The 25,121-nt window shown below is 36.1% G+C and overlaps 1 protein-coding gene across 2 annotated transcripts in view; it reads right to left on the reverse strand.

The window, feature by feature from the left end:
* Positions 1 to 25,121, reverse strand: part of LOC126814503 (E3 ubiquitin-protein ligase RNF31) — a 384,135-nt gene that overhangs the window by 36,610 nt on the left and 322,404 nt on the right. Inside the window, exons 18-19 of one of the 2 annotated variants that reach the window (XM_050539679.2) lie at positions 24,905 to 25,020; positions 19,195 to 19,430 (exon numbers count right to left, since the gene is read on the reverse strand). In XM_050539679.2, the coding sequence (XP_050395636.1) occupies positions 19,332 to 19,430; positions 24,905 to 25,020 (215 nt within the window). In that variant the 3' untranslated portion in view covers positions 19,195 to 19,331. Of the gene's footprint in view, positions 1 to 19,194; positions 19,431 to 24,904; positions 25,021 to 25,121 lie in introns of those variants that run through there. The other variant, XM_050539678.2, reaches the window with a different exon arrangement.

Here is a 25,121-nt window from a genome sequence, read left to right on the forward strand (position 1 = left end):
TGACACTTTAGTTGTTTTGATTCGGTGAAATCTGCCGTAGTAATCACTTTTTTCGCAAGATCTCCATTTTTTTAATTTTTACGGTTTTTTTTCTCAAAATATCCGAAATTCTTTCGACTACTTCCGTTTTTTGGATCATTGTCGGGATAGCTTTAACAAGTTGTTTGGTTACCTTACCTTCTGTACAAGAAGTTTCAAAAAAATCCATTCAGCTGTTTTCCAAAGAAAGAAAATTAGAAGATCATTTTCAGTAATCTAAGGATTTTTCAAATTTTTTCCAAGATTGGGGCTCTTTTTGGACAACTTATGTTATTTCAATGCTTTAATTGTTGGACTCACGCCATAGCCCACCCATAGGAATCTGCGTTAAAAAAGTTTCAGAAAAATCGGAGTTGTCGTTTTCGAGAAAAGGACGTCTAAAAGGCTCGAAAAACGGAAAATACTAGATTTTCGGCGTACCACAATTTTTTTTCTAACCATCGAAATCGTACCATTGAGATGCCATATAATAGTCCATTAATGGGGCTATCCAAAGACACTTTACTTCTTTTGATCCGGTAATGACCGAGAAATCCAGCTTTTCGTAAGAGCAACAATTTTTTAACCTTTTTTTTTTCATTTTTGGAATACTTCCGGTATGGAGATTATTGTCGGAATAGTTTTAATAATCATTTTGGGCTCTGTAATGATATATTACATTATCTGATCAGATAAAATGACCCTGAGAAATCCTATGTTCAAAGGTGCCAAAAATGCAAAAATGTCAAAATATCGAAAATTAAATTTCAATACATATTATACATCGTTAGAATAGTAATTAGGTCAGCTATCCGAATCTGTAATCTTTTTGTAAAAATTTGTTTAAATAATGAAGTAATAGAGCATTTTGCAAAATTTCACGATTTTTCGACTTTTTTCGATTTTCAGTCCCTTTTTTATCGTATTCCAGACATTTCAAAGTCTTATTGGATGGCATAATTCACAAGACTATCGAATGGACTCTCGATAGAGAAAGTTAAAAAAAAAGTTGCGGTTAAGATTTCGAGATACAGGCGTCCAAAAACGCCCCAAATCAGAAAATACTTGATTTTCAGCTTGTCATATTTTGCTGCTTGGTAATAGTATTCGTATAAATTGGGCATCATACGACAGTCCATTCCTCGGGCCACTCAACGAAAGCTTAATTCGTTTAATCCATTAATACTGGACGGAGAAATCGATTTTTTCCCCAAAACACCCTTTTTTTTGCTTTTTTTTCGAAATATCTATCATTATTTCGACTACTTCCGGTTTACGGATCGTTGTTCAAATTGCTTTATGCAGCGGTCTGACTATATAGCTTTATGTTCCAGGACATTCAGAACTATCGATTTATTCTTTCCCAAAAATATAAGGGTTGGGCAATGTGCAGAAAATTCGAAAAAAAATCGAAAAATAAAGGGCGATAACTCAGAATGAAAATTATATTTCTGGAATCGGATGGTCTTCAGGTATCCAAAAATGTAGGTCAAATTTGAAAATTTTGAAAAATAAAAAAAATTGTCTTTTAAACAAAATTTTTCATTTTTCGAAGGCTAGAAGTCAGCGACGAAGTTTCGAAATTTCGAAATTTTCAACTGCTATCGTCCGAGAAAAGACTCAGGGTTTCTGAAAATGTCATTTGTATGAAAATAGGTACAGAATTGACGAAACTACGGCCGTTTTTATGCACTGCACGAAATTCGGCCACTTCCGGTCTGCGCAGAAGTTTCAAAAATAGTTTATCAAGTAGCCACCCCATGGTTTCCCAATAGAAAATTAGGTCTCATATCGGTATCTGTTACAGGCACTGAGAAATAGGATCTACCAAAAACAAAAAAAAATAATAATAAATAATAATAATTTTAGTAATCACAATAGGCTTTCAGACAAAAGTCTGAAAGCCTAATAATAATAATTTTAGTAATCACAATAGGCTTTCAGACTGAAAGCCCAATAAATAACTAGAACTGCGAAGCAGTAATGACGGGTTTCACCGGTGCCACGTTATCCGTAAGCTTATGTCACTTCCGGTACCAATGAAACCGTTAAACAGGTTTCCACATAAGCATTTCACACATGAAATAAAATGGACGCAGAAACAACCAAATCCAGCAATCAATTCATTTTATACATTTGTTACATGTCAGTGATCCTGTCAAAATTACATTACTTCCGGTGATAATGAAAATGTTAAATTGGTTTATGAAATCAGAAATAGCATCATCACATGGTGAAAATTTTATGTAAATCCAATAATAATTGCCACCTTTATAGACCAAAAACCTTGAAAAATGACCTGTAGAAAATCGCCTATTTCTCTGCAACCGTACAAGTTAGAAACCATTTTGATCGTATGATCGTATGAGTTCATTCTATTTGTTGATTGGAATCAAATATAATTTTAAAAACATTACAAATCTGATTCATTTGAATAAAATATCTGTTTTGAAGGCAAACAATACAGTTTTTGCCAAAATGACGTTACTTCCGGTGATAATGAAAATCTTAAATTACTTGTATGAAATCGTAAATGGCATTATGTATCACACAGTGAAAATTTCATGAAAATCGAATAATAATTGACACTTTTATTGACAAAAAACCTTAAAAAGTGACCTGTTGAAAATTGCCTATTTCTCCGCAACTGAACAAGTTAGAAACCATTTTGTGATATCTATATGATCGTTAGGGTTCATTGTATTAGTTGATTTGAATCAAATATCAAAATTTTAAACAAATAACAAATATGACTCATTTGAATAAATTACTGATTTCGAAGGCTATAAATACAATTTTTGCCCAAATTACGTCATTTCCGGTGATATTGAATATGTTAAATTGGTTTGACCTAGTTAAAATTGACATTTAACATCAAATGTTGTCACTTTTATGAAAATTGAATAATAATTGACTCTTTTACAGGCAAACTAGCGTAAAAAGTGACTCATGCAAAATTGCCCATTTTTCGGCAACTGCGCATATTAGAAATTAATTTTCACATACATTATCTCCGTATAGATTATTGCTACGAGTTTATGAAAGTTATGAAGTAATATTTTAAAATATGAAAACGCTGGATGGGTTGTAAATAGCTTAATTCTACACCTTTTTCACCTTTTAATCGAAATAGCCCGAAAACGGAATCGAAATTAAAAAAACTGGTCAAAACATTTTGTGCACCTTTAAAGGGCGCACAATTTTAGTTATACCAGATTTGAAAAAAATAATATTTGCTTTCGAAAAGTGGTACCTAACTGTCAAAATTGTAGTTTTTGGTAAAATTACGCCACTTCCGGTGCCGACAGATAACTCTTTTGGTAACAAAAAAAATGACAATTGAGACAACGGAGCATATGAAATTTGTTTTATACAAATCGAACAATAAATAATTAATCTAGGATTGAAAAACTGAATTAGCCAATGGGGGCCAAGGAAAATTACCGACACAAAATTTTTTCACATTTTTGCCCAAGTCAGAGGACTCGTTATATTGTGTAAAACACGACTAAAAAATATTCATAAATAAAAAAGTTTTTTGTAAAAATTTAAATTTTCTAAATTTGGCGCCTAATATCTGCGAAGATTTGCCGAAAATCAAAAATCAAAAGTAGCGTAGCTATGTGCCCCGTCTCCGGCTATGCCAAAATGCATCGAAAGTTAAAATCCAATGATTATTGTTAAAATTACTGCAATATTTCTAAAAACGATAGCTTCGGTGATTTCGGACATTTCGCATTGTCGTAGAACGTTCAAAATAGCTTTATCCTCTAAGTCACACCCACTTTTCGGATAAAACCGAAGAAATCGTAACGATCCGACAATCAGTTGCTGAGATCTACTCAAAACAAAAGAAGAAGAATAATAACTAGGCCTGCAAGCAGCACTAAACCGGCTTTCAGGATCATTATCGGGATAGATTTAACAAGTGGTATGGGAACTTAACTTCCTGTACCAGAAGTTTCAGAAAGATCCATTTGACAGTTTTACCTCCCTTATACCACTAGAAGCAGATTTACAGATATAACGATTTTTCGACTTCTTTTCAAAGATTGTGGCCCTTCTTTTGGACCATTTATACTATATTGAGGCTTTTAAATTTGGATTCACACCATAGACCACCGTTAGGACTCTAGGTAACAGAAGTTTAAGAAAGGAAGTAAGAGAAGTTTTCGAGATAAAAGCATCTGAATAGGCTCCAAAAATGAAAATAATAGATTTTCAGCGTTTCATTATATATTGCCTAACCATCGAATTTTTACCATTTAGATGTCATACGATCGTCCATTGTTCGGGCTATCCAATGACACTTTAGTTGTTTTGATTCGATGAAATCTTACGTAGTAATCACTTTTTTCGCAAGATCACCATTTTTTTTTACTTTTTATGTTTTTTTTCCTCAAAATATCGGATATTTTTTCGACTACTTCCGGTTTTTGGATCAATTTCGGGATAGTTTTAACAAGTTGTTTGGTTACCTAACCTTCTGTACAAGAAGTTTTAGAAAAATCCATTCAGCTGTTTTCCCAACAAAGAAAAATAGAAGAGCATTTTCAGTAATTTAAGGATTTTTCAACTTTTTTCCAAGATTGAGGCTCTTTTTCGACCACTTATATTATTTCAATGCTTTTATTTTTGGACTCACGCTATAGTCCACCGATAAGACTCTGAGTAAAAAAAAGTTTAAAAAAAATCGTAGTTTTCGTTTTCGAGAAAATGGCGTTTCAAAATGCTCCAAAACGGAAAATACTAGCTTTTCGGCGTACCATAATTTATTTTCTAGCCATTTAAATCGTATCATTCAGATGTCATATGATAGTCCATTAATGGGGCTATCCAGCGATACTTTAGTTCTTTTGATCCGCTATTATCTGATGGAGAAATCAAGTTTTTTGCAAGAGCGCTATTTTTTTTAACCTTTTTTCTTCATTTTTTGAATACTTCCGGTATGGAGATTATTGTCGGGATAGTTTTAATAACCGGATTGGCTTATCAAATAGCCACAGGGCTATGTAATGAAATATTACATTGTCTGATCAGATAAAATGCCCCTGGGAAATCCTATGTTCAAAAGTGTCAAAAATATCAAAATGTCAAAATATTGAAAATTAAATTTCAATAACTCAATACATATTATACATGGTTAGAATCGTAATTAGGACAGCTATCTGAATGTGTAGCTTTTTTGTAAAAATTTGTTTAAATAATAATGTAATAGAGCATTTTCCAAAATTTCACGATTTTTCAACTTTTTTCGATTTTCAGTACGTTATTTTACCTATTCCAGACATTTGAATGTCTTATTTGATGGATTTATGCACAAGACTACCGGAGGGACTCTCGATAGGGAAAGTTTAAGAAAAATCCTTTGAGTAGTTTTCGAGATATAGGCGTCCAAAAACGCTTCAAATCAGAAAATACTTGATTTTCAGCATGTCATATTTTGCTGCCCTCTCATAGGATTCGTTTGAAATTGGTATCATATGATAGTCAAATCCCCGAGCTACCCACCGATACCTTAATTTCTTTAATCCGTTGATATCGGGTGGAGAAATCACGTTTTTCCCAAAAGCACCCATTTTTTGCGTTTTGTTCAAAATATCGGACAATTTTTCGACCACTTCCGGTTTAAGGATCCTTGTCGAAATAGCTTTATCAGTTGGATTTGGACTATAACTTCATGTTCCAGATGTTTCAGAAACGTCGATTCGGCCGTAAAACGAAACTCGGGCTCACAAAATGGGCAGAAAATTCGAAAAAAATCGAAAAATAAAGGCTGATAACTATGAATGAAAGTTATATTAATGGAATCGGATTGCCTTCAGGTACCCAAAAATGTAGGTCAAATTTGAAAATTTTGAAAAATAACAAAAATTGTCTCTTAAACAACATTTTTCAGCGACGAAGTTTCGACATTTTCAACTGCTATCGTCCGTGAAAAGACTCAGGGTTTCTGAAAATGTCATTTGTATGAAAATAGGTACAGATTTGACGAAGCTACGGCCGTTTTTTAATTTTTATGCACCGCACGAAATTCGACCATTTCCGGTCTGCGCAGAAGTTTCAAAAATACTTTATCAAGTAGCCACCACATGGTTTACCGATAGAAAATTGAACCCCAGATCGATATCTGTTTTCGATCATGGAGAAATAGGCTCCCGCGGTAAATAATAATAATAATAATTATTTTAGTAATCTCAATAGGCTTTCGAAAGTCTGAAAGCCTAATAATTTTAACAAAAACAATAATAATAATAATTGACGCTTTTACAGGCAAACTAGCGTAAAAAGTGACTCATGCATAATTGCCCATTTCTCGGCAACTGCGCATATTACAAATTAATTTTCAAATACATTCTCTCCGTATAGATTATTGCTACGAGTTTATGAAAGTTACGAAGTAATATTTTAAAATATGAAAACGCTGGATGGGTTGTAAATAGCTTAATTTTACACCTTTTTCACCTTTTAATAGAAATAGCCCGAAAATGGAATCGAAATTAAAAAAACTGGTCCCAACATTTTGTGCGCCTTTAAAGGGCGCACAATTTCAGTTATACCAGATTTGAAAAAAATAATATTTGCTTTCGAAACATGGTACCTAACTGTCAAAATTGTAGTTTTTTGTCAATTTACGCCACTTCCGGTGCCGACAGATAACACTATTGGTAACAAAAAAATGACAATTGAGACAACGGAGCATATGAACTTTGTTTTATACAAATCGAACAATAAATAATTAGTCAGAGGACTCGTTATATTTGTGTAAAACACGACTAAAAAATATTCATAAATAAAAAAGTTTTTTGTAAAAATTTAAATTTTCTAAATTTAGCGCCTAATATCTGCGAAGATTTGCCGAAAATCAAAAATCAAAAGTAGCGTAGCTATGTGCCCCGTCTCCGGCTATGCCAAAATGCATCGAAAGTTAAAATCCAATGATTATTGTTAAAATGACTGCAATATTTCTAAAAACGATAGCTTCGGTGATTTCGGACATTTCACATTGTCGCAGAACGTTCAAAATAGCTTTATCCTCTAAGTCACACCCACTTTTCCGATAAAACCGAAGAAATCGTAACGATCCGACAATCAGTTGCTGAGATCTACTCAAAACAAAAGAAGAATAATAATAATAAGAATAATAATTTTAACAAAAACAATAGTGTTTCACACAAGCTACGCAGTGTGAAACCCTAATAATTTTAAGAAAAACAATAGTGTTTCACACAAGCTACGCAGTGTGAAACCCTAATAAGGTAATGAAATTTCCATTGTTTATTATAGGCTTTAGCCCATAGGCCTTAGGCTTATGATGATATTATCAATTTATTTCACTTCTCTGCTAATGGAATTTTGACCAGCTTCTGAATTTGAGTCTGATCATAGTTAAAAAATAATTTGCACTTTAAATATAAATTTAACTAGATCTGCATAGCAGATATCAAAGCTTTCATATAAACTGCAAAAGGGATTATTAGAATCTATGAATCAACAACCACTTTGACGGAAGATATTCTCTCGGCTAAAATTTTGTTTTTCTCTCAGCTACGAGAGGTACGTATAATTGTAGAATTAAACCGGCCCAGAGCCGACCGTGTTGATAAGAAACCGCTTATTTGACATTGACACATAACTGAAGGTGAATAGGCCTACCCGTCCAGTTAATACAACTGGCAATCTCACATCGGTCCACTAAAGAGAGGCACATACTAGTCGCCTCCTACTTCCCCAAGACATTTAGTCCAAACCTTGACTCTCATACATATAAATCATTTGGTACTACATGTACATGTATTTCGTACTTATATTAAACCCCTCGGCCGCCATGTTGAATCACACAGTATTTAACGTTCTATATCCTAACATCTTTATGAAATCAACGACAAATCTAAACTTGGGCACTACAACCATTTTTATTTTTACATCATTCAGTTTTTTTAAATAGGTAATTCTATCACAAATTATAGTGAAGATACCGATCAGTTTTTCTTTGTGTTAATGCGTTCTACATTTTCAAAGCAATGATTCTTATAATGTGCGAGCCGCCATGACACCGGCGGATATTATAACTTCGAAAGGCGAGAAACTTCAGGTAGCAGTTGGGTTTCATCAAATCATATAATAATGCGGTACGGCTTCACCTTTATTTCAATGGGAATTGGTTTATTATATGTGCAGTGCAGTTTTAGGTCAGTTTATGTGTAAATTAAGGGAGCTATACATAGGCCAGTAACCTTTTTGTAGTCATTTGACTACTGAAATCAAACAAATTTTACAATGTAGGTAGTGAAAACAAAATGTTATGTTAAGCGTTGTTCGAGGGTGGGGTGGGTGTATAAAATTCCAAGGGTTATTTTTCGTGCACGCCAATATGCACACAGGATTTCTATTTTTCGTCCTACCCAAAAAACTGCACGCAAAGTCAGTTGTCGGGCCTTCGGTCAAGAACCACGGACAAAGGGAGAGAACAGGGACCTCTGTTTTTCATACCATCCAAGCGACTAGGCACTAATCCTTGTACCATGGACGAGGGGACGGGCGTTTTTCGTCCCATCGAAACCACTAGACACAGATCCTTGCTAGGTCTTCCATACTTCACCACTGCCAACGGGGAACCACTTTGACCTCGGGTTTTCGTACCATCAGAACGACTAGACACTAATCCTTGCAAGGCCTTCCGTTCTGCACAAATGAGCCACGCTGGCCTCGTTTTGTCGTAACATACAAACGACTAGACAATGTTTGATAATTTAGTCATGTTCGCGTGGGTGGGTTGGCAGCAGAATTGATATGTACATGATAGTGACACGAGTAGGAGGGGGGGGGGAGCGGGGTGTACACAAATCACACAAATCAGAGCTTTGTAATACACGCATATACTTGATATACTAAATACACAAATGGCTGAATTTCGAGACATTTCTGGCACTCTTTTAACACATAATGAGAACACTGCATTAATTTCTATATATCAATAAAATATGCCTCAGACTCATTGTATCATATATGATACACTAAATTTCGACATTGATTTTCAGAAAAAATATTGTTTATTTTTAAATTTGAATTAGACTAGTAACAAAATATATTTTCTGGCAACAAATAGCATATAAATAAAAATAGATTTACTTTCTGATTATTTTTTTTAAATGAAATCATTCCAGGGCTTTTATTGACATTTCAGAAAATGTAGAGTTGGTCCCATGCACTTCAGGCCAGGGTCCTTGAAGTTGTACAGCTGCACCCGGTGACCGATATTTATTTAACGGGGAATAAGTGATAATTCATATTATAGCAGTAAATAATTAAAATATTTCATAGGGATTATAATAATATGTAAGCTTATATCATGTCTAAAACTCTTTTTTTTTTTAATGGTATCAAAATGGGGGTAAAGCACAGAGTCCGGGGTGGTAATGGGCGTATTGTGTCCAAATTTCATGGTTTTCGGACAATCGGTGCCGGTGTCACGGCGAAATTCTACTTTTTTCTCCTCATGGAAGCCGTAAATTGACTTAGAAAAAAAACGACGAAAGGCAGGTGACAAGAACAGACGACTTGAACGAATGCAGGTATCACCTTGAAATTTTCAGGGTACCTAGGTACCAACGTGAAAAGTTGCTCGCCGGAATTTAGTACTCATGGTACCGTTGGTTCCTGTGTAGCGCATGCGCGAATTCAAAACCAGCTAAACTCGAAAACAACCTTGTCGGCAATGAAAACATCAAAGGAGAAATTCGAATTTTTGAAATATTCAAATACCAAACACTCGACCATGATCCAGGCTATCCTGAAATGTAATAATTTCGGTAATAGGAGACACATTCTCTAAGTCACGACCAATTGTGTATGTTTTCAAGCCCATTAATGTGGATTTTTCACTATTTTTCATTTTCAATTCAAAATGGCGTCCATCAGTTGACCTAAATCAAAATTCTACTGCCTACATTTTATGGGCTTTCCTTCAAGGATTTGGAAAATATAATCCCCTTGTCTGTAAGTAAAATATCAAAAAAGCCTTAGCGATATTTCACATTTCAAGATGGTGGCACTTCCGGTTTGGGCTACAAACTCCATTTTTAGTGTACGAATCAGTAGTGTCGTAACTAGTAAAGAAATACAATTTCAAGGCAATCGGACCTATATTTCGTTGATTTTTTTTAAAACTTTGATCCTTAATTTCATCAAGGGGAGATAATACAGAAAATTTCTAATGACATTTTTCAAGTTGTATCGGTAAGATCTACTTATATACTGAATTTCATGAAAATCGTGCAACTATTAAAGAAGTTGTCAAGTTGATTTTAACTTCCGGTTCGAAGTCACAGCGACGAATTTTTGAAATTCGAAAATCCGAAATAGCAGATTTGAAATAAATGATGCAAGGTACTCAAAGAATATTTTTTTAGTAAAATAGTTCAAAAAGTCACAAAGTTACAGCAATGTAGGTCAAATGCATTCGTTCGTAAAATTCGGTGATTTCGGATGTGTAAAACGTTTTGAAAACATACCTATTCCAAAGCCACCACCCATTCTTGGGGGGGGGGGGTAGGTCAAAGTTTCAGAAAGATCCCACGGTTAGATTCTGAGATATAATTTTGCAGGAAAAACACAAAAAAAAAAAATAATAATAATAATAATAATAATAATAATCTTAACAGAAACAATAAGCTTTCATATGTAATACATATGAAAGCTTAATTAAATATCTAGTACTTATTGTGGATTTATGGACCTCCAATTAAGATCTCATTTAAAAGTATCACCTGTATAAGTATAAGTATACACAAGTTGAAACAAAGCATGAATTATTTTTTTTATTAATTCATAGGAGCCGTGGTGGCTATGTGAGTACGACACAGACACAGACACTGGCTCGCTAAACCTAAGGGTTCGATCCTTGTGAAGCCTTAGTAAATGCCCAAGATTTTCCTGCAACGTTTCCCCTTGTCCGTCTTCATTAGTACAGACGAAGCAAAATGATAAGACGTTAAACTCTATTGCTTTTCAATTTATTTCATTTACTCATGTAAATTTAAGTAGGGCTGAAAAAAATCCATGCTTGAGTAGTCCAAATTGCCCAACATGACTGCTATGGCAGTGACAGTTACTTCTGGGTTGATCCACTGCAGATTATATTATAGGATACCCTAAGTTCCTAACCTCTTAGTCTTAACTACAGTTTTTATGTTATTTTTAAAGATTTGTTGGATGAAGCGCGACATTGGAGTAGCGTGCCGAAAAGTAGAACATCAACATTGTTTCATGTCTCTTCTTTAACAATTTGCTCATTTTATTTATTTATTCCTCTTCATTTTACTTTTACAGCTCCTTGAAATGACTTGGAATTTAAACTGGTTGCAGTTCACATGGGCCACACTGTGGCAATACATACCGATATTCAAGCCTTGATAGCTCTTGAAAATGGAACACTGCATAATTTCAAGGGCGAGATCTAACTTCAATTGATTTTGAAGGTTAGTTTATGATTTCTGTTTTTAAATCCCTTTAAACGCGGGCATAAATGTTGGGTGGGCGAAGGGGCAAATATATAGTCTGGTCTCAAAATAAGTACAGTCGATCTCCAAATTATGCATCAGCAACAAAATGAATAGATGAGGTAAACAAAAATCCCAAATACTTAATACATGTATATTTCATTTCATTTCATTGGATATCACAATACACAGCAGTTTATTAAAGCTCAAATTAGTAAAATCTTTTAGGCATTCAGTAACGAAACAAGACTCCTCAATAATCTATTGACTCATGCGTGTGTGGGTCGGTTTCATTTTTGCTACCCCCCCCCCTCCCCCCACAAACAAGTTTTGTATGTGTAATTACCCCCTCTATAATTCAAACTAATTGTATTAGTTACAAATGCTATACTTCTATCCTTACTGTTTACTCCAGAAAATAATATGAGACGGAGTACATTTGCTGCCAGTTGTGCTGTTGTCTGTTACTATACATAATCATCAAAGTTTGGGGTAAATTTTTACTTAACTAAAATGCAATTTTTATTTCAGAAATTCCATTGTCTCTGGGCAGTCAAAAGACAGATTATTGTGCTAATGAAAATGCAACAAAGGAAACAGTGTTAGAGGAAATAGGTATGCGGTTTCATTTAAAATTGGTTTTGTATTGGATGCGCTTTCATGAAAATTGATATACATGTACATGTATGGCTTTGTTTAACATTTTCTTCCAAGAACTGTTCAAATTCGAGTTTAGCTTTCTTCTTATCAGAATGTAAAATATATTTTTTGCTTATCATTCAGGAACCCTATGTCAGATCGGAAAAAGGAATAATATGGAAGAAAGCAGGGGACTATTAAAATGAGTTCGTACGTCTGTCAGTCACACTTTTTGGGACACAATAACTCTCTTTTTAATTCAGCTAGTAATTCAGCTAGAATTTTCAAACTCGGTGTAGGTGTTTATTAGGTCCTGTTCCGCTTTGGGTAAGTGGAGATAAGCAATTTGATTGGTTGATGCTTTGGGACACGATAACTTTAGTTCTAATTAAGTGAGAGAGATGAAACTTAGTGTATAGTTTCATTACATCAATACCTTGACTAAGGTCGACAATGAGCATTTTCTGCTCAGGGGGTAAGCAGAGCGATAAGCAAAATTTGATTGGCCAAGATTTTGGAACACAATAACTCTCTTTCTTATTGAGCTAGAATGTTTAAACTTGGTGTAGGTGTTTATTGGGTCAATGCCTTCATGGAGTTCGAAGATGAGCATTTTCTGCTTAGGGTAAGCAGAGATAAGCAATTTGATTGGTTGATGCTTTGGGACACCATAGTTCTAATTAAGTGAGACTGATGAAACTTGGTGTATAGCTTTATTACATCAATACTTTGACTAAGTTCGATAATGACATTTTTCTGCTAAGGGTAAGCAGAGCGATAAGCAATTTGATTGGTCGAGACTTTGGAACACAATAACTCTCCTTCTAATTGAGGTAGAATGTTCAAACTTGGTGTAGGCATCCATTAGGTGAATCCCTTGATGGAGTTCGATGATGAACATTGCCTGCTTACGGTAGGCAGAGATAAGAAATCTGATTGGTTGATGCTTCAGGGGCACGACAACTTTGGTTATAATGAAGTGAGAGCGACTTGACTAAGTTCGATTGTGTGAATTTACTGCCTGGGCCAAGGAGCGATAAGCAGTTTGATTGGTCGACTTTGGAACATAAAAACTCTGCTTTTAATTGAGGAACAATGTTTAAACCTGATGTAGATGTTCATTAGGTGAATGTCTTGACTGATTACAATGATTAACATTTCAAGCTAAAGCTAAGCAGAGCTAATCAATTTCATTGGTTGATGCTTTGGGACAAGATAATCTTGATTCTATCTGATAGAGAGTGATGAAACTTAGTGTGTAGTTTGATTGCTCGATACTTTTGAAAAAAATAAATGTGCAATTAATTAATATGTGTCATCTATTTATTTTGTGATTTCGACGGGGGACATCAGCCTCACTGTTGGCTTGTCCATACATAGATGTGTGTGTTATTGGCAAATTTTTTCAGTTTCTGGCATATTGGGAATAGTAATCTGGTATTAATGTGAAACAAATAATAACATGAGAAAATATTAACCATCCAATCTGATACGGAAGATTTTGGTTTCTTTTATTTAAAATTATGCTGTTTATTATCTGTCTTAAAACTAAAATTCTTTTTTTATTTTAGCAAAGCCTGTTAAGAAGATACCAAGAAAACCCTGGTCTGATGATCAGAATAAATTTCTTGAAACTACATTTAATTCATATTATTGAAATTACATGTTAGTTATGAAATGGCCTACCGTAAAAATGTTGTTTTGTATTTTGATTTTTAAATGAAATGATTTAGATCTGACAGTCTGGTTCTGATTCTAACCTATCTAATTGGTTTCCTTGTGGGTGGTTGAGTAGTCTTTAGGTGTGCTCTTTAGATCATAAAGTCTGTAATTCAGTCAAGTAGAGTTGCCCGTCATGACCTACTATAACAATTTTTTTTTATATTTTAATTTTTAAATAAAATAATTCAGATCTAACAGTTTGGTTCTGATTCTAATCCCATCTATTCGATTTCCATGTGTGTGGTTTTGTGGTCTTAAAGTGCTCGCTTTAGATTATTTAGTCTATAATTGAGTACAGTGGCATGGTTTTCGAAACCAAGACTGCACATGAGTAGAGTTTCCTGTGTGTTTTTTTATGGTCCCCCGGTTTTCTTGCATTGCTAAAAGACCCCTACGCGCAAGCAAATGAGATAAGTTTATTATGGCTGCTAATTTGACCTGTGACTTTTATGCAACCCTTTTATTAAAACTTTTAACACTTGCATTAAACACTCTTTTATTTTAGGGAGGGGGAATTGAAATAAAAAAAAAAGGTGCCACCGTGCGATTTTGGTGCCGGGAGACTAAAATTTGATATAATCTTCCCGTATATATTATGAAAGATCCCCGTGAAAATTGAAGTTTGCTGGCCTGAGTGCAAATGGAGATTTTGCAGCTATGACATTCCTAACTGATCACTTCTTTGCGACATACCACCACTGACCTTTTTGCTTAATTTGGGAGCTAGGAAGCTGTATAAATTTCAGCTGACTAGATTAAGACAAATGAAGATATGGATTCAATACATGTCTAAATATGGCAAATTTCATGTGTGTAATGCTCTGTATTGAATTCTATTAATGTCAGGAAGCTGGAATTGGGGTAGGTACCTCTGCAGAGTCTGTTGGGGAACATATTAACATTTCAAGGGGATAGTATGATTCGAAGTGACAAAGGCAGTGGTGTTCAGTTCTGCATTCTTTGGCAATCCCATGCCTTTTCGGGCTATTCTCATGTATCACCCCTGCTTGTTTTTTTAAATATTGGAGGCATGAATGTGCAATCAGAGAATCGTCCATGTATTCCTGGGTGACAGTAACAATGACATTTTTTTCAATGAAAACCTCTCTACACATAGTGCATGGTTTTTCGCTCAATTGAGAATGCTTGCATTTCATTTTGGCTGAAGCTAAGAACCTGAAATTTTCTGGGTCACTACGTGATATCTATAGGAAGGTGGTGTTAAAATTTCAGGCTGCTAGCTGCAACCAAAAGGAAATCCAACCCTCCTCAGTTGGGCGAAAAAAAGACCCCATTTTGCCCAAATGAATATGGTTGTATTTCATTTTGGTTGAAGCTATGAACCTGAAATTTACAGGGTCACTACGTAATATCTACATCTTGAAGTCGCAGCCTCTTAAACTAAATCGACCCCTGGGAGTTGTGTGGTGACCTTGTTTTGACCCTGAGAGGTCTAGGTCAAATGACCACTGTAGGTCATTTCGACCCATTTCCGGGCACTGGGGAAACATTTCAAATGCACCACGCAATACGCAAGAGTCGATTTAGGGGGGGGGGGGGGTAGCCATGAGGACTAGTTCTCCGGATGATCTAAAAAAATTATTAGAAAAAATGATTAAAAAAGGGATTTTGGGGGCACCGGAGCCCCAATGGACCGAGGTGGGGGCTTTAAACTATGGGACCCACTTTGTGTCGGAGCTCTGGGAAAATAGCCCTGCAGCTATTGGTCCTTGTGCATCAGGATATGTTCTCAAAATCCACTTCCGTTCATTCCAAGTGGTCTTTTCGTACAACATAGCTCGATTTCACCCACTTGCGATTTCACCCACTTGCGGCCATCGAGAGTGAATTTAGAGGGCACCTGGTGACTTCCCGGGGTCGATATACTTCAAGAATACCTAACCTCGGAACCCGCCCGTGGGTGCTTCTGGATGCTTACAGACGAACATTTAGTGTTTAATTTATTGGGTATAGAAATTATATGCCCCATAAGCATCTATAACATAATTCTGTTTTTTTACAAACAAAATAGGGCATCAAAATTGTGGGGTATATATGTAAGCATCTATAACATAATTCTGTTATTTTACAAACAAAATGGGGCATCAAAATTGTGGGGTATATATATGTATATAATATATATGCCCCATATTAATGATGCCCCACTGGAACACTTCACAACGAGACCCCATATATATATATATGTGTGTGTGTGTGTGTGTGTGTGTGTACATACTATGTCTAAATGTTTGTCCCTGCCCAAATGTTCGTCCACATTCATGTCTGTTTTGTTACAAATTCGTCTGTTTTGTAAACGTCTACTGGCACCTTTTTATTCTTTGCACCTGTTATCTCATGTCTCTGCTATTATTTTTTGTCTTCTGTACATATATATAAAAACCTAATTATCCCCTTTTTCACTAATCACATTGTAAATTATTGCACCTTGTATACATAACATGTTATTGTCTGCGGTGGAAGCGGACGTAAAATACAACTAACAGACAACAACAAACCAAAAACCGCCCAGTTTGTGCTACTGTGTAGATTAAGAAATACCGTTTACTTTTGACAACGATCGTCTGCTTTACGACCATCCAGTTTCTCGGGATGTTTTTTTAGAAATGAACACAACCATTTAGATTTGAAAGGGGTTTAGTTTTTAGACAAGGCGTTTATTTTCCCGGACGTTGTCAAGAAATGAACAGAGTGTTTAATTATTCAAGGCATTTAGATTTTACGCCAAATTACCACTTTACCGTCTAGTAACTTACGGGTGAGCAGTAATGCAATGCCGTTTACTTTTCATGTCTTGTAATTAGAAAACTTAAGGCGTTTGTTTTTGTGTGAAATATTTAATTTCTGTCTCCCAATTTTAGAAACTATGTTCAGATTTAGAATCTGAGTATAGTGTCTAAAATTCTCGAATGAATTGCATATTTGTTGAATATCGTCCATTCTTCGGTATTGCCGACGTCCGTTGGGAAAAGTCGATTTACAATGAATTCACATTTTATTTATTAGAAAATAACAAAACAATGGACGTATATCTTGTTACTTATAGTATAAAAGATTAGACGAGACTTACCTGTAAGTTGAAGTCTGATCAGAATTCTATCAGCCAATCTTTAGTGATGAGGGATTAAGTGAGATAGCAATACGCATGCTCCAATCAGTCTTTGACAACATGTGTGCTTGACAGAGGATTAAGTGTAATGCAGGGAAGGGAAAATTGTTACCCATATAATCATTCATTAGTGGAGGGCACTTAATCCCTCATCACTAAAGATTGGCTGATAGAATTCTGATCAGACTTCAACTTACAGGTAAGTCTCGTCTAATCTTTTATATTCTATCAGCCAATCACGTGATTCGTGATTCTGTGCGACTTTAAAGCCTGTCTGCACTCATGTTCGTTCAGTATCAGTAAAGAAAACAAAAACATGTTTAAAGAGAAAAGGTTCCTTTTTCTTTAAAATACAAAACCGCTCTACTTTATATCTAATTAATATTACTTTGTTACATATATATATACCTTTAGGTTAATTTGTAATAGGTTATCATATTTCATTTAGTATGAATTAGGTCATTTATTATTAATTTAAGCTGATTTGGTAAGCTCTAGCATATCAAGGAGTACTCAGCGCACAACGTTTTTCCCGGGCTAAAATGGAGGAGCCATAGAATTTTTGTGCGTGATAAAGTTAGAGTTTTCACGGTGACATTATCTATTAAATATAACTGTTTTAACTAGTTTGCATTGATCTTATTTGGTAAACTATCTGGGCTTGGTGATGTTGTATACAGAGTAATGGTTGCCACTTAGCATTTAGTGTTTATGCCGGCCGACTAACGGTACAAGATATTTCTTCGGTCAGGTGACGTCAATATGTTTCTATGGACTCACAATTAGATTATGATGATGTGACGATATCAGCGGTAAACGTATCTTATTTTAGACCCTGAGTATTGGTTGCAGTTACTTCGTCTTAACAGTCACATACGTTTGTTATTTATGACGTCTACATAATTTATGATGTGACGGTTGATTCACAGATGTGGTAGAAATCTAAGTATCTAAGTAATACCTATCCGGTAGTGACTAGTATTTGAGCATTTAAAATGAAGGTTACATAAGCTTCAAGTATTTGAGTACTTAAGAAGAACATGATATGATGTAAACTTTGTATGTATCCAGTTTGAACAGTTAATTTTAATAAATTTGTCAGCAGTAATAAAACTCGGCTTATCAACTTATTTATCCTGTGAATGTGATATGTAAATTCTAACCGCTCACACCTAGACCCCCCCCCCCTCCTCCATTCCGATTTTGTGCCCCTAAAGAGGTGTCGGCAGTTATAGTCACCATTTTAAACTGAATATGAGAAAAAGTGAAAAATCGACGATAACGGACATGAAAATGAAAACAACAGGCCGTAGTTTGGAGAATACGTCTCCTATTTTGAAAATGAATACATTTCTGAATAGCCGGGATCAGGGTCCAATCTATGGTATTTGAAAATGTCACAATTTCGAATTTTGCCTTTGACGTTTTTCGTGCCGACAGAGTTGTTTACGAGTGAAAAATCGCATTAACTTCGCGCGAGTTTTTGACCGATTTTAATTGGGGTTTTTTTTATCTTGTTGAGATTCTTTATCTAACCATAGGATCTTTCTGAATCTTTGACCTAACCCCCCCCCCCAAAAAAAAATGGGGTGCGAACGTTGATTAAATATATTTTCTAAACGTTTTTCGAATCCGAAATCACCGAATTTTACGAACCAATGCATTTGACCTACATTTCTGTAACTTTGTGACTATTTGACCTATTTTACTAATTCTTTTTTTCTTTGAGTAGTTTGAAACATTTACTTTAAATCTGCAATTTCGGATTTTCGAATTTCGAATATTCGTCGCTGGGATTTCGAACCGGAAATTGAGATCAACTTGACAACTTCTTTAATAGTTGCACGATTTTCATGAAATTTAGTATGTAAGTAGATCTTACCGATGCGACTTGAAAGATGTCATTAGAAATTTTCTAAATTATCTCCCCTTGATGAAAATAAGGATCAAATCGACGAAATATAGGCCAGATTGCCTTGAAATTTTTTTCTGTACTAGCTGAGGAATTCCTGATGCATACACAAAATATGAAGTCTATCTATACAACTGAAAGTGCCACAATCTTGAAACGTGAAAAGTCTCTAAGGCATTTTTGATGTTTTACTTACAGACAAGGGAATTATTTTTTCCAAATTCTTGAAGGAAAGCCCATAAAATATAGGGTTTAGAATTTTTATTTCTGGCAAATGATGGAAAATAGTGAAAAATCCACATTAATGGGCTTGAAGACATAAACAATAGGTCGTGGTTTAAAGAATCCGTCTCCTATGACCGAAATTATTACATTTCTGGATAGCCCGACTCAGGCACGAATGTTTGGTATTTCAAAATTTCGAATTTCCACTTTGACGTTTTTCTTGCCGACAAAGTTGTTTACAGGACAATTTCTTTCTTATGATTCTCTCAAGCTTATATCCAAGAATCTGAAATGAAATGAAATGAAATGGGGTTTAACGTCCTACTGTTCTGCTCCTAACCTGGGCTAATGAAGACGGGCATACGCCATACAGTGTGCTATGAGGGAAATTTTGCCCGGACAGCGGCACTACGGCCTACTCTTATATCGAATTCCAACTGCCAAGGGATCTTTTACGTGCACGCCAATTTGTACACGGGACCTCGGTTTTTCGTCCCATCCGAACGACTAGACAGCTTTCCTTGTCAGCCCCTCCGTCCTGCAACACTGACAAGGGAGAACCACGCCGGAAAATCTGGATGAACTTTCTCGGCCAATGCAGGGATCGAACACCCAACCTCCAGGCTAGCGAGCTAGCGTCTTACCCACTTAGCCACGTGATCCCCCTCCAAGAATCTAATCTTTGCATCTTTCTAAATCTTTAACTTGTCTCCCAGAATGGATGTTGACTCTTGAATACATTTTTTCGAAACGCTTTACAAATCCAAAATCACCAAATGTTAATGACGAAAGAATTAACCTACATAGCTGTAACTTTGGAAATATTTCACCTATTTTAGATATTAATATTTCTTTGGGTACTCTGAAACATTTAATTTAAATCTGCTATTTCCGAACTTCAAAAATTACGTCATTGACATATTATTTAGGAAGTAAAAACGAATATGACAACTTCCTTAATATTAGCACGATTTTCATGAAATTTAGAATAAAAGTAGACCTGATTCATTTAATTTAAACGATGTCTTTAGAAATTTTCTAACTTATCTCCCCTTGGAGAAATGAGGGATCAAAGCACGATTTTCATGATATTTGGAATGAAAGTAAATTGATTCATTTAACTCGACAAGGCTATTTACGAGTGAAAAAATCCGCATTGATTGCATGACATTTTTTTATGTTAAATTTTAAAACTTACAAACTTGATCTAAATATTCGAATAGCTGAGGTCAATCCGATTCCAAAAATATAAGATTCATTACAAGTTATGTCAGTTTATTGTTCGATATTTTCTCGGCATTTTTCCAACCATTTTCTACTCATTTTCTGATGCTTCTGGGTTTTAAACGACTTGATCGATTTTTTGCAACGGAAAGTAAATCTGATTCCAGCAATACGGTCTCAGCAATATCGTTTTATTTTTAGATTACCTTTTGGTCAGCGGGAATGGTTCTTGTTATATTTTAGCAGTCTATTAGTTGACTCGATCAGTCCGTTTCATTACTTGTTACGTTAAATCTTAGCAATCTAAAATTTAAAACGTAAACAGATATTCAGATCATAAAGCCATCGCCGTTAATTATGTTGATAATTCACCATTTAACCTAATTCAAGTGGTCTGGGGATATTAGACTGAACATCGTAAGTGTCGTAATCTGGTGGGGGAAAAGTAAACCTCCGACATAAGGACTATTCAATATGTTATACATGTATTTTGAACAGTTTCAGACATTTTTGGGGTTTCATGTTTGCGCAATTTTGTCCATAGCATGGTTTTGATTTTGTCTGATATATGGAAACACCTGATGTCCCAGCCAGGTGACTTTATTCTAGCTCTTTGAACTATAGAAATATCTTTAAAGTTTTAAAATAAAATAATGAAATGATCCGTATTTTAAACTTCTGGAACGGGGAGTCAATTCGATTACAGCAATACAGGTCTCAGTTATTTCCCTTTATTTTCCAATATTTTTTCCCCGGGTGCAATATTACTCACTATATATACGCATAAATATCAGCATTTTCCAGCGTCGTTTCGCCTTGTTAGTGGTACAGAACGGAGGCCCTGACAAGAATAGCTGTCTAATCGTTCGGATGGGCTGATCAACTGAGGACCCTTCTATAAATTGGTGTCCAAGAAAAAGATCAATTGGCAGTTGGAATTCGATATAAGAGTAGGCCATAGTGCCGCTGCCCGGGCAAAATTTCCCTCATAGCATTCTGTATAGCGTGTGCCTGTCTTAATTAGCCCAGTAGAAGCAGAACAGCAGGACGTTAAAGCCTATTTCATTCCATATTAATAACCATGCAATTCCACGACACAAGGGGATCCCGGTGTCTAAGTGGGTAAGACGTTGGCTCGCTAGCCTGGAGGTCGGATGTTCGATCCCTGAATTGGCCGAGAAAGTTCATCTAGATTTCCCAGCGCTGTTCCCCCTGTCTAGTCGTTCGGATGGGACGAAAATTAACGGTCCTGTGTATACATTGGCGTGCACGTAAAAGATCCCTGACAGTTGGAATTCCATATAAGAGTAGGCCGTAGTGCCACTGTCCGGGCAATTTTTCCCTCATAGCACACTGTATGGCGTATGCTCGTCTTCATTAGCTCTGTTCGGAGCAGAACAGTAGGACGTTAATCCCCATTTCATTTCATTTCCACGACACAATCTTCCTGCCATTTTTGAGTTATTTCCCGATATTTTCATTTCATTATCTCATCTGTCCCGTTTTTAAACATCTAGATCCATATTTTAAACTTCTGGAACGGGAGTCAATACGATTACAGCAATACAAGTCTGAGTTATTTCCCTTTAATTTTCCAGATTTTTTTTCCCGGATGCACTGTTACTCAATATATATACGTATATAACTTCGAGTTTTGATCGATTTTAATAATTCCTTTTCCTTGTTGAGATTCTTTACATAACCCATGACATGTGACAGAAACTGACCGTGAATATGAAAGCTTTAATATCTGCCTAGCAGATCTAGTTGTAGTTCCATTTAGCGCAACAGCAGCAAAAGCATCCCAAATCATCAGAAAACACTATACTGATCTCCAAGAAAATCACCCGAAAATATTCAAACAGAAACTTATAATTGCATATTCTAAAAATAAAAATCTGAACGACATCCTAGTGCACAGTAAATTAGATTAAATAAGACCAGTCTCCACCCTAACCCAAAACAAGCCATATATCAAATCCTATCCCTAACCGTTAGTAAATAAAATCAACTAGATATAAGAATCCCTAGCCCTAACCAGGGGATGTGAACAAACACGATTTTTTTTAGAAAATCCAATTCGTAGTAGGAAACACACTAATGTGGCTCTCCTCCGAGATCCTCAAATTTATTTTCTTTTTTCTTCAGAAACAAAAATACCAGAATACCAGAACCATCATCCAAGGAAGACCATCAACGCCACAAACACCAAAAAAAAGAGTGAAATCGCCTTTGTATATAAATCTAATGTAATTGTATGTATTTTTAATAAAACTAGGAAATATCACGAACTAATTTTTCATCATCCTAGGTCAGTGCTTATGTGGAGACTTAACCTCTCGCCCAAATTCTTAAACCTAACCCAATAAAAAAAAGGACCAGCCTCCGAGTTACTTATTTAGGGTGCCAGTCTAAGGGTTACCTATTTAGGGTATTTTCCGGTATTTAGTGTGTTTTCCGGTATTTAGTGTTTGTCCGGTGTTTTCCGGTGGTTTTCCAGTGTTTTTCGGCTGTTTTCCAGTGTTTTTCAGTATATAGTATTGTCGTAATCATTCTGTTGGGTCTACCAAACAACAGACGTCTGATGAAGTTGACAGGGTAGTAGCTGACTTAACTTAAAGTCGATTGTAACTTATATTAAAACCTAATGAAAATGATTATAGTGAATACATGTATGGTTTATCTTAAGTTCTAGTCAAATTTTAAGTTACAATCGATTTTAAGAGATTTAAGTTGTCGTGAAAAAGGGCCCTGGATTTAGTTCAAAAAGTCCTTGGTTGACACAGGTCCGTGATTAGAAGGTGTGTATTCAGATATGTGTTCTCGATATACACCATATACAAACACGCACATACACACAGACAGGGGCAACGACAATATACGTCCAAATTATTAATGTGGACGTACAATGATCAGATGTAGTGTGTTCACTAACTGACGGAAAGGGTGACGACATTATATACTATTCAAAAAAAGTAGTGGATATTTGATTTTGGGGGCATAATACTAAAATATGCAAATGACTACGAAAAAAGTCACTATAGAACCTAACAGAAGAAACATTTCCAGTTACATGTGACGCCCAAACGCACCAATAGCTACCGCATGGAATGCATGTGATGCTTGGGATCATCATGGGGGTCCAACCCAAGATTTGCACGACTCTGACTTTGAATGTTACAGTCATTGTGGCATTGAATTCCAGGGTGGAAACATCAGTTTAATTGTTTTAGTGACCAGAAAACAAATTTTGATATGCGTCGGCTTACCCAAAATGAAAGGTTACGTGCCCTTGGCATGCTACAGATCGGCACAACACAGGCGGTTGTGGCGCGGACGATGAATGTTTCTCAGTCTGTCATAAGCAGGCTATGGTCCAGATACCGTGATACACAATCTGTACAGGACAGACCACGCTCAGGTCGACCAAGGGCGACAACTCAAGCCCAGGATCGATTTATCCGTACCTTGGCCTTGAGAAATCGTGTCATCACAGCAAATCAGATCAGCGCTCGTCTTCAAACAGACACTGGTGTGAGAGTGAGTGGTCAGACGATTCGGAATCGACTGCATAGGGGTCACCTTCGCGCCCGACGTCCTAGCGTGATCCCTTGTTTGAGAGATCATCACATTCAGGCAAGACGTCGTTGGTGTAGGGATCGTCAACACTGGGATAATCGACGCTGGAGCAATGTGATGTTTTCAGATGAGTCAAGGTTCACTGTTGATTTTTTGGACAGACGTAGGAGGGTGTGGCGTCGTCGAAACGAGCGCTTCCAAGACGTTAACGTCATCAGACATGATCGATTTGGGGGTGGTTCTGTTATGGTGTGGGGAGGCATCACTGTTGCTGGAAGAACGGCTTTACATGTTGTTGCAGGGCGTGTTACAGGCCAGTACTACCGGGACAACATCTTGGCAGTCCATGTTGTGCCGTTCGCACGACGTCATGGCCGCCGTTTCATCTTCCAGGATGACAACGCAAGATGTCACAGGGCCAGGATCGTTACAGGTTACCTCAAACAACAGAACATCACCACATTACCTTGGCCAGCACTGAGTCCCGACCTCTCCCCCATCGAGCATGTCTGGGACATGCTTGGACAGAGGTTACGTCAACGTCAACAACGTCCTGCCAATGTCCAAGAACTTGCTGCTGCGTTGCAACAGGAATGGGACAATCTGGACCAAAATGACCTTAGACGTCTCATTAGGAGTATGCCACGTCGGATCAATGCTTGTTTGGCAAACAGAGGAGGATTTACCCGTTACTGACTTGGTTGTGATGCTGTGGTAACTTTGCTGTTTGACCCCGGGTATCATTTTACCCTTATAATGGTCAGTCTGTGCCTTACTTAGTCTAACGATCATTTGGAATAAATCGATGAATGTGAACTTCATTTCATTTTGTCATTTGTTTCTTCGTCAGTTTCATTAGGTGACTTTAATAACACTTAAAAATCAAATATCCCCTACTTTTTTTGAATAGTATATAACTACATTTCAATGTGGGCGTATAAAAACTGGTTCACTTACTTCATGAAAAAAAGGTTTATTACAGCCGCTGCAAAACTCATAACTACACTGAGGGCAAATGAAATGCATACAACCACCTTTGGCTAAAGCAAATCTCATCTTACATTCTGGACATTCTGAAATGCAAAGTTGTAAATTAAACCAGCGGCTGCCAGGCAGGATACGCCCACATTTTCGAGAGATGGATAGAGAACAAGCAAAAAAGAAAGTGATTTTT

The sequence above is a fragment of the Patella vulgata genome, chromosome 3 (genome assembly GCF_932274485.2).
Source record: "Patella vulgata chromosome 3, xgPatVulg1.2, whole genome shotgun sequence".
NCBI lineage: Eukaryota > Metazoa > Mollusca > Gastropoda > Patellidae > Patella > Patella vulgata.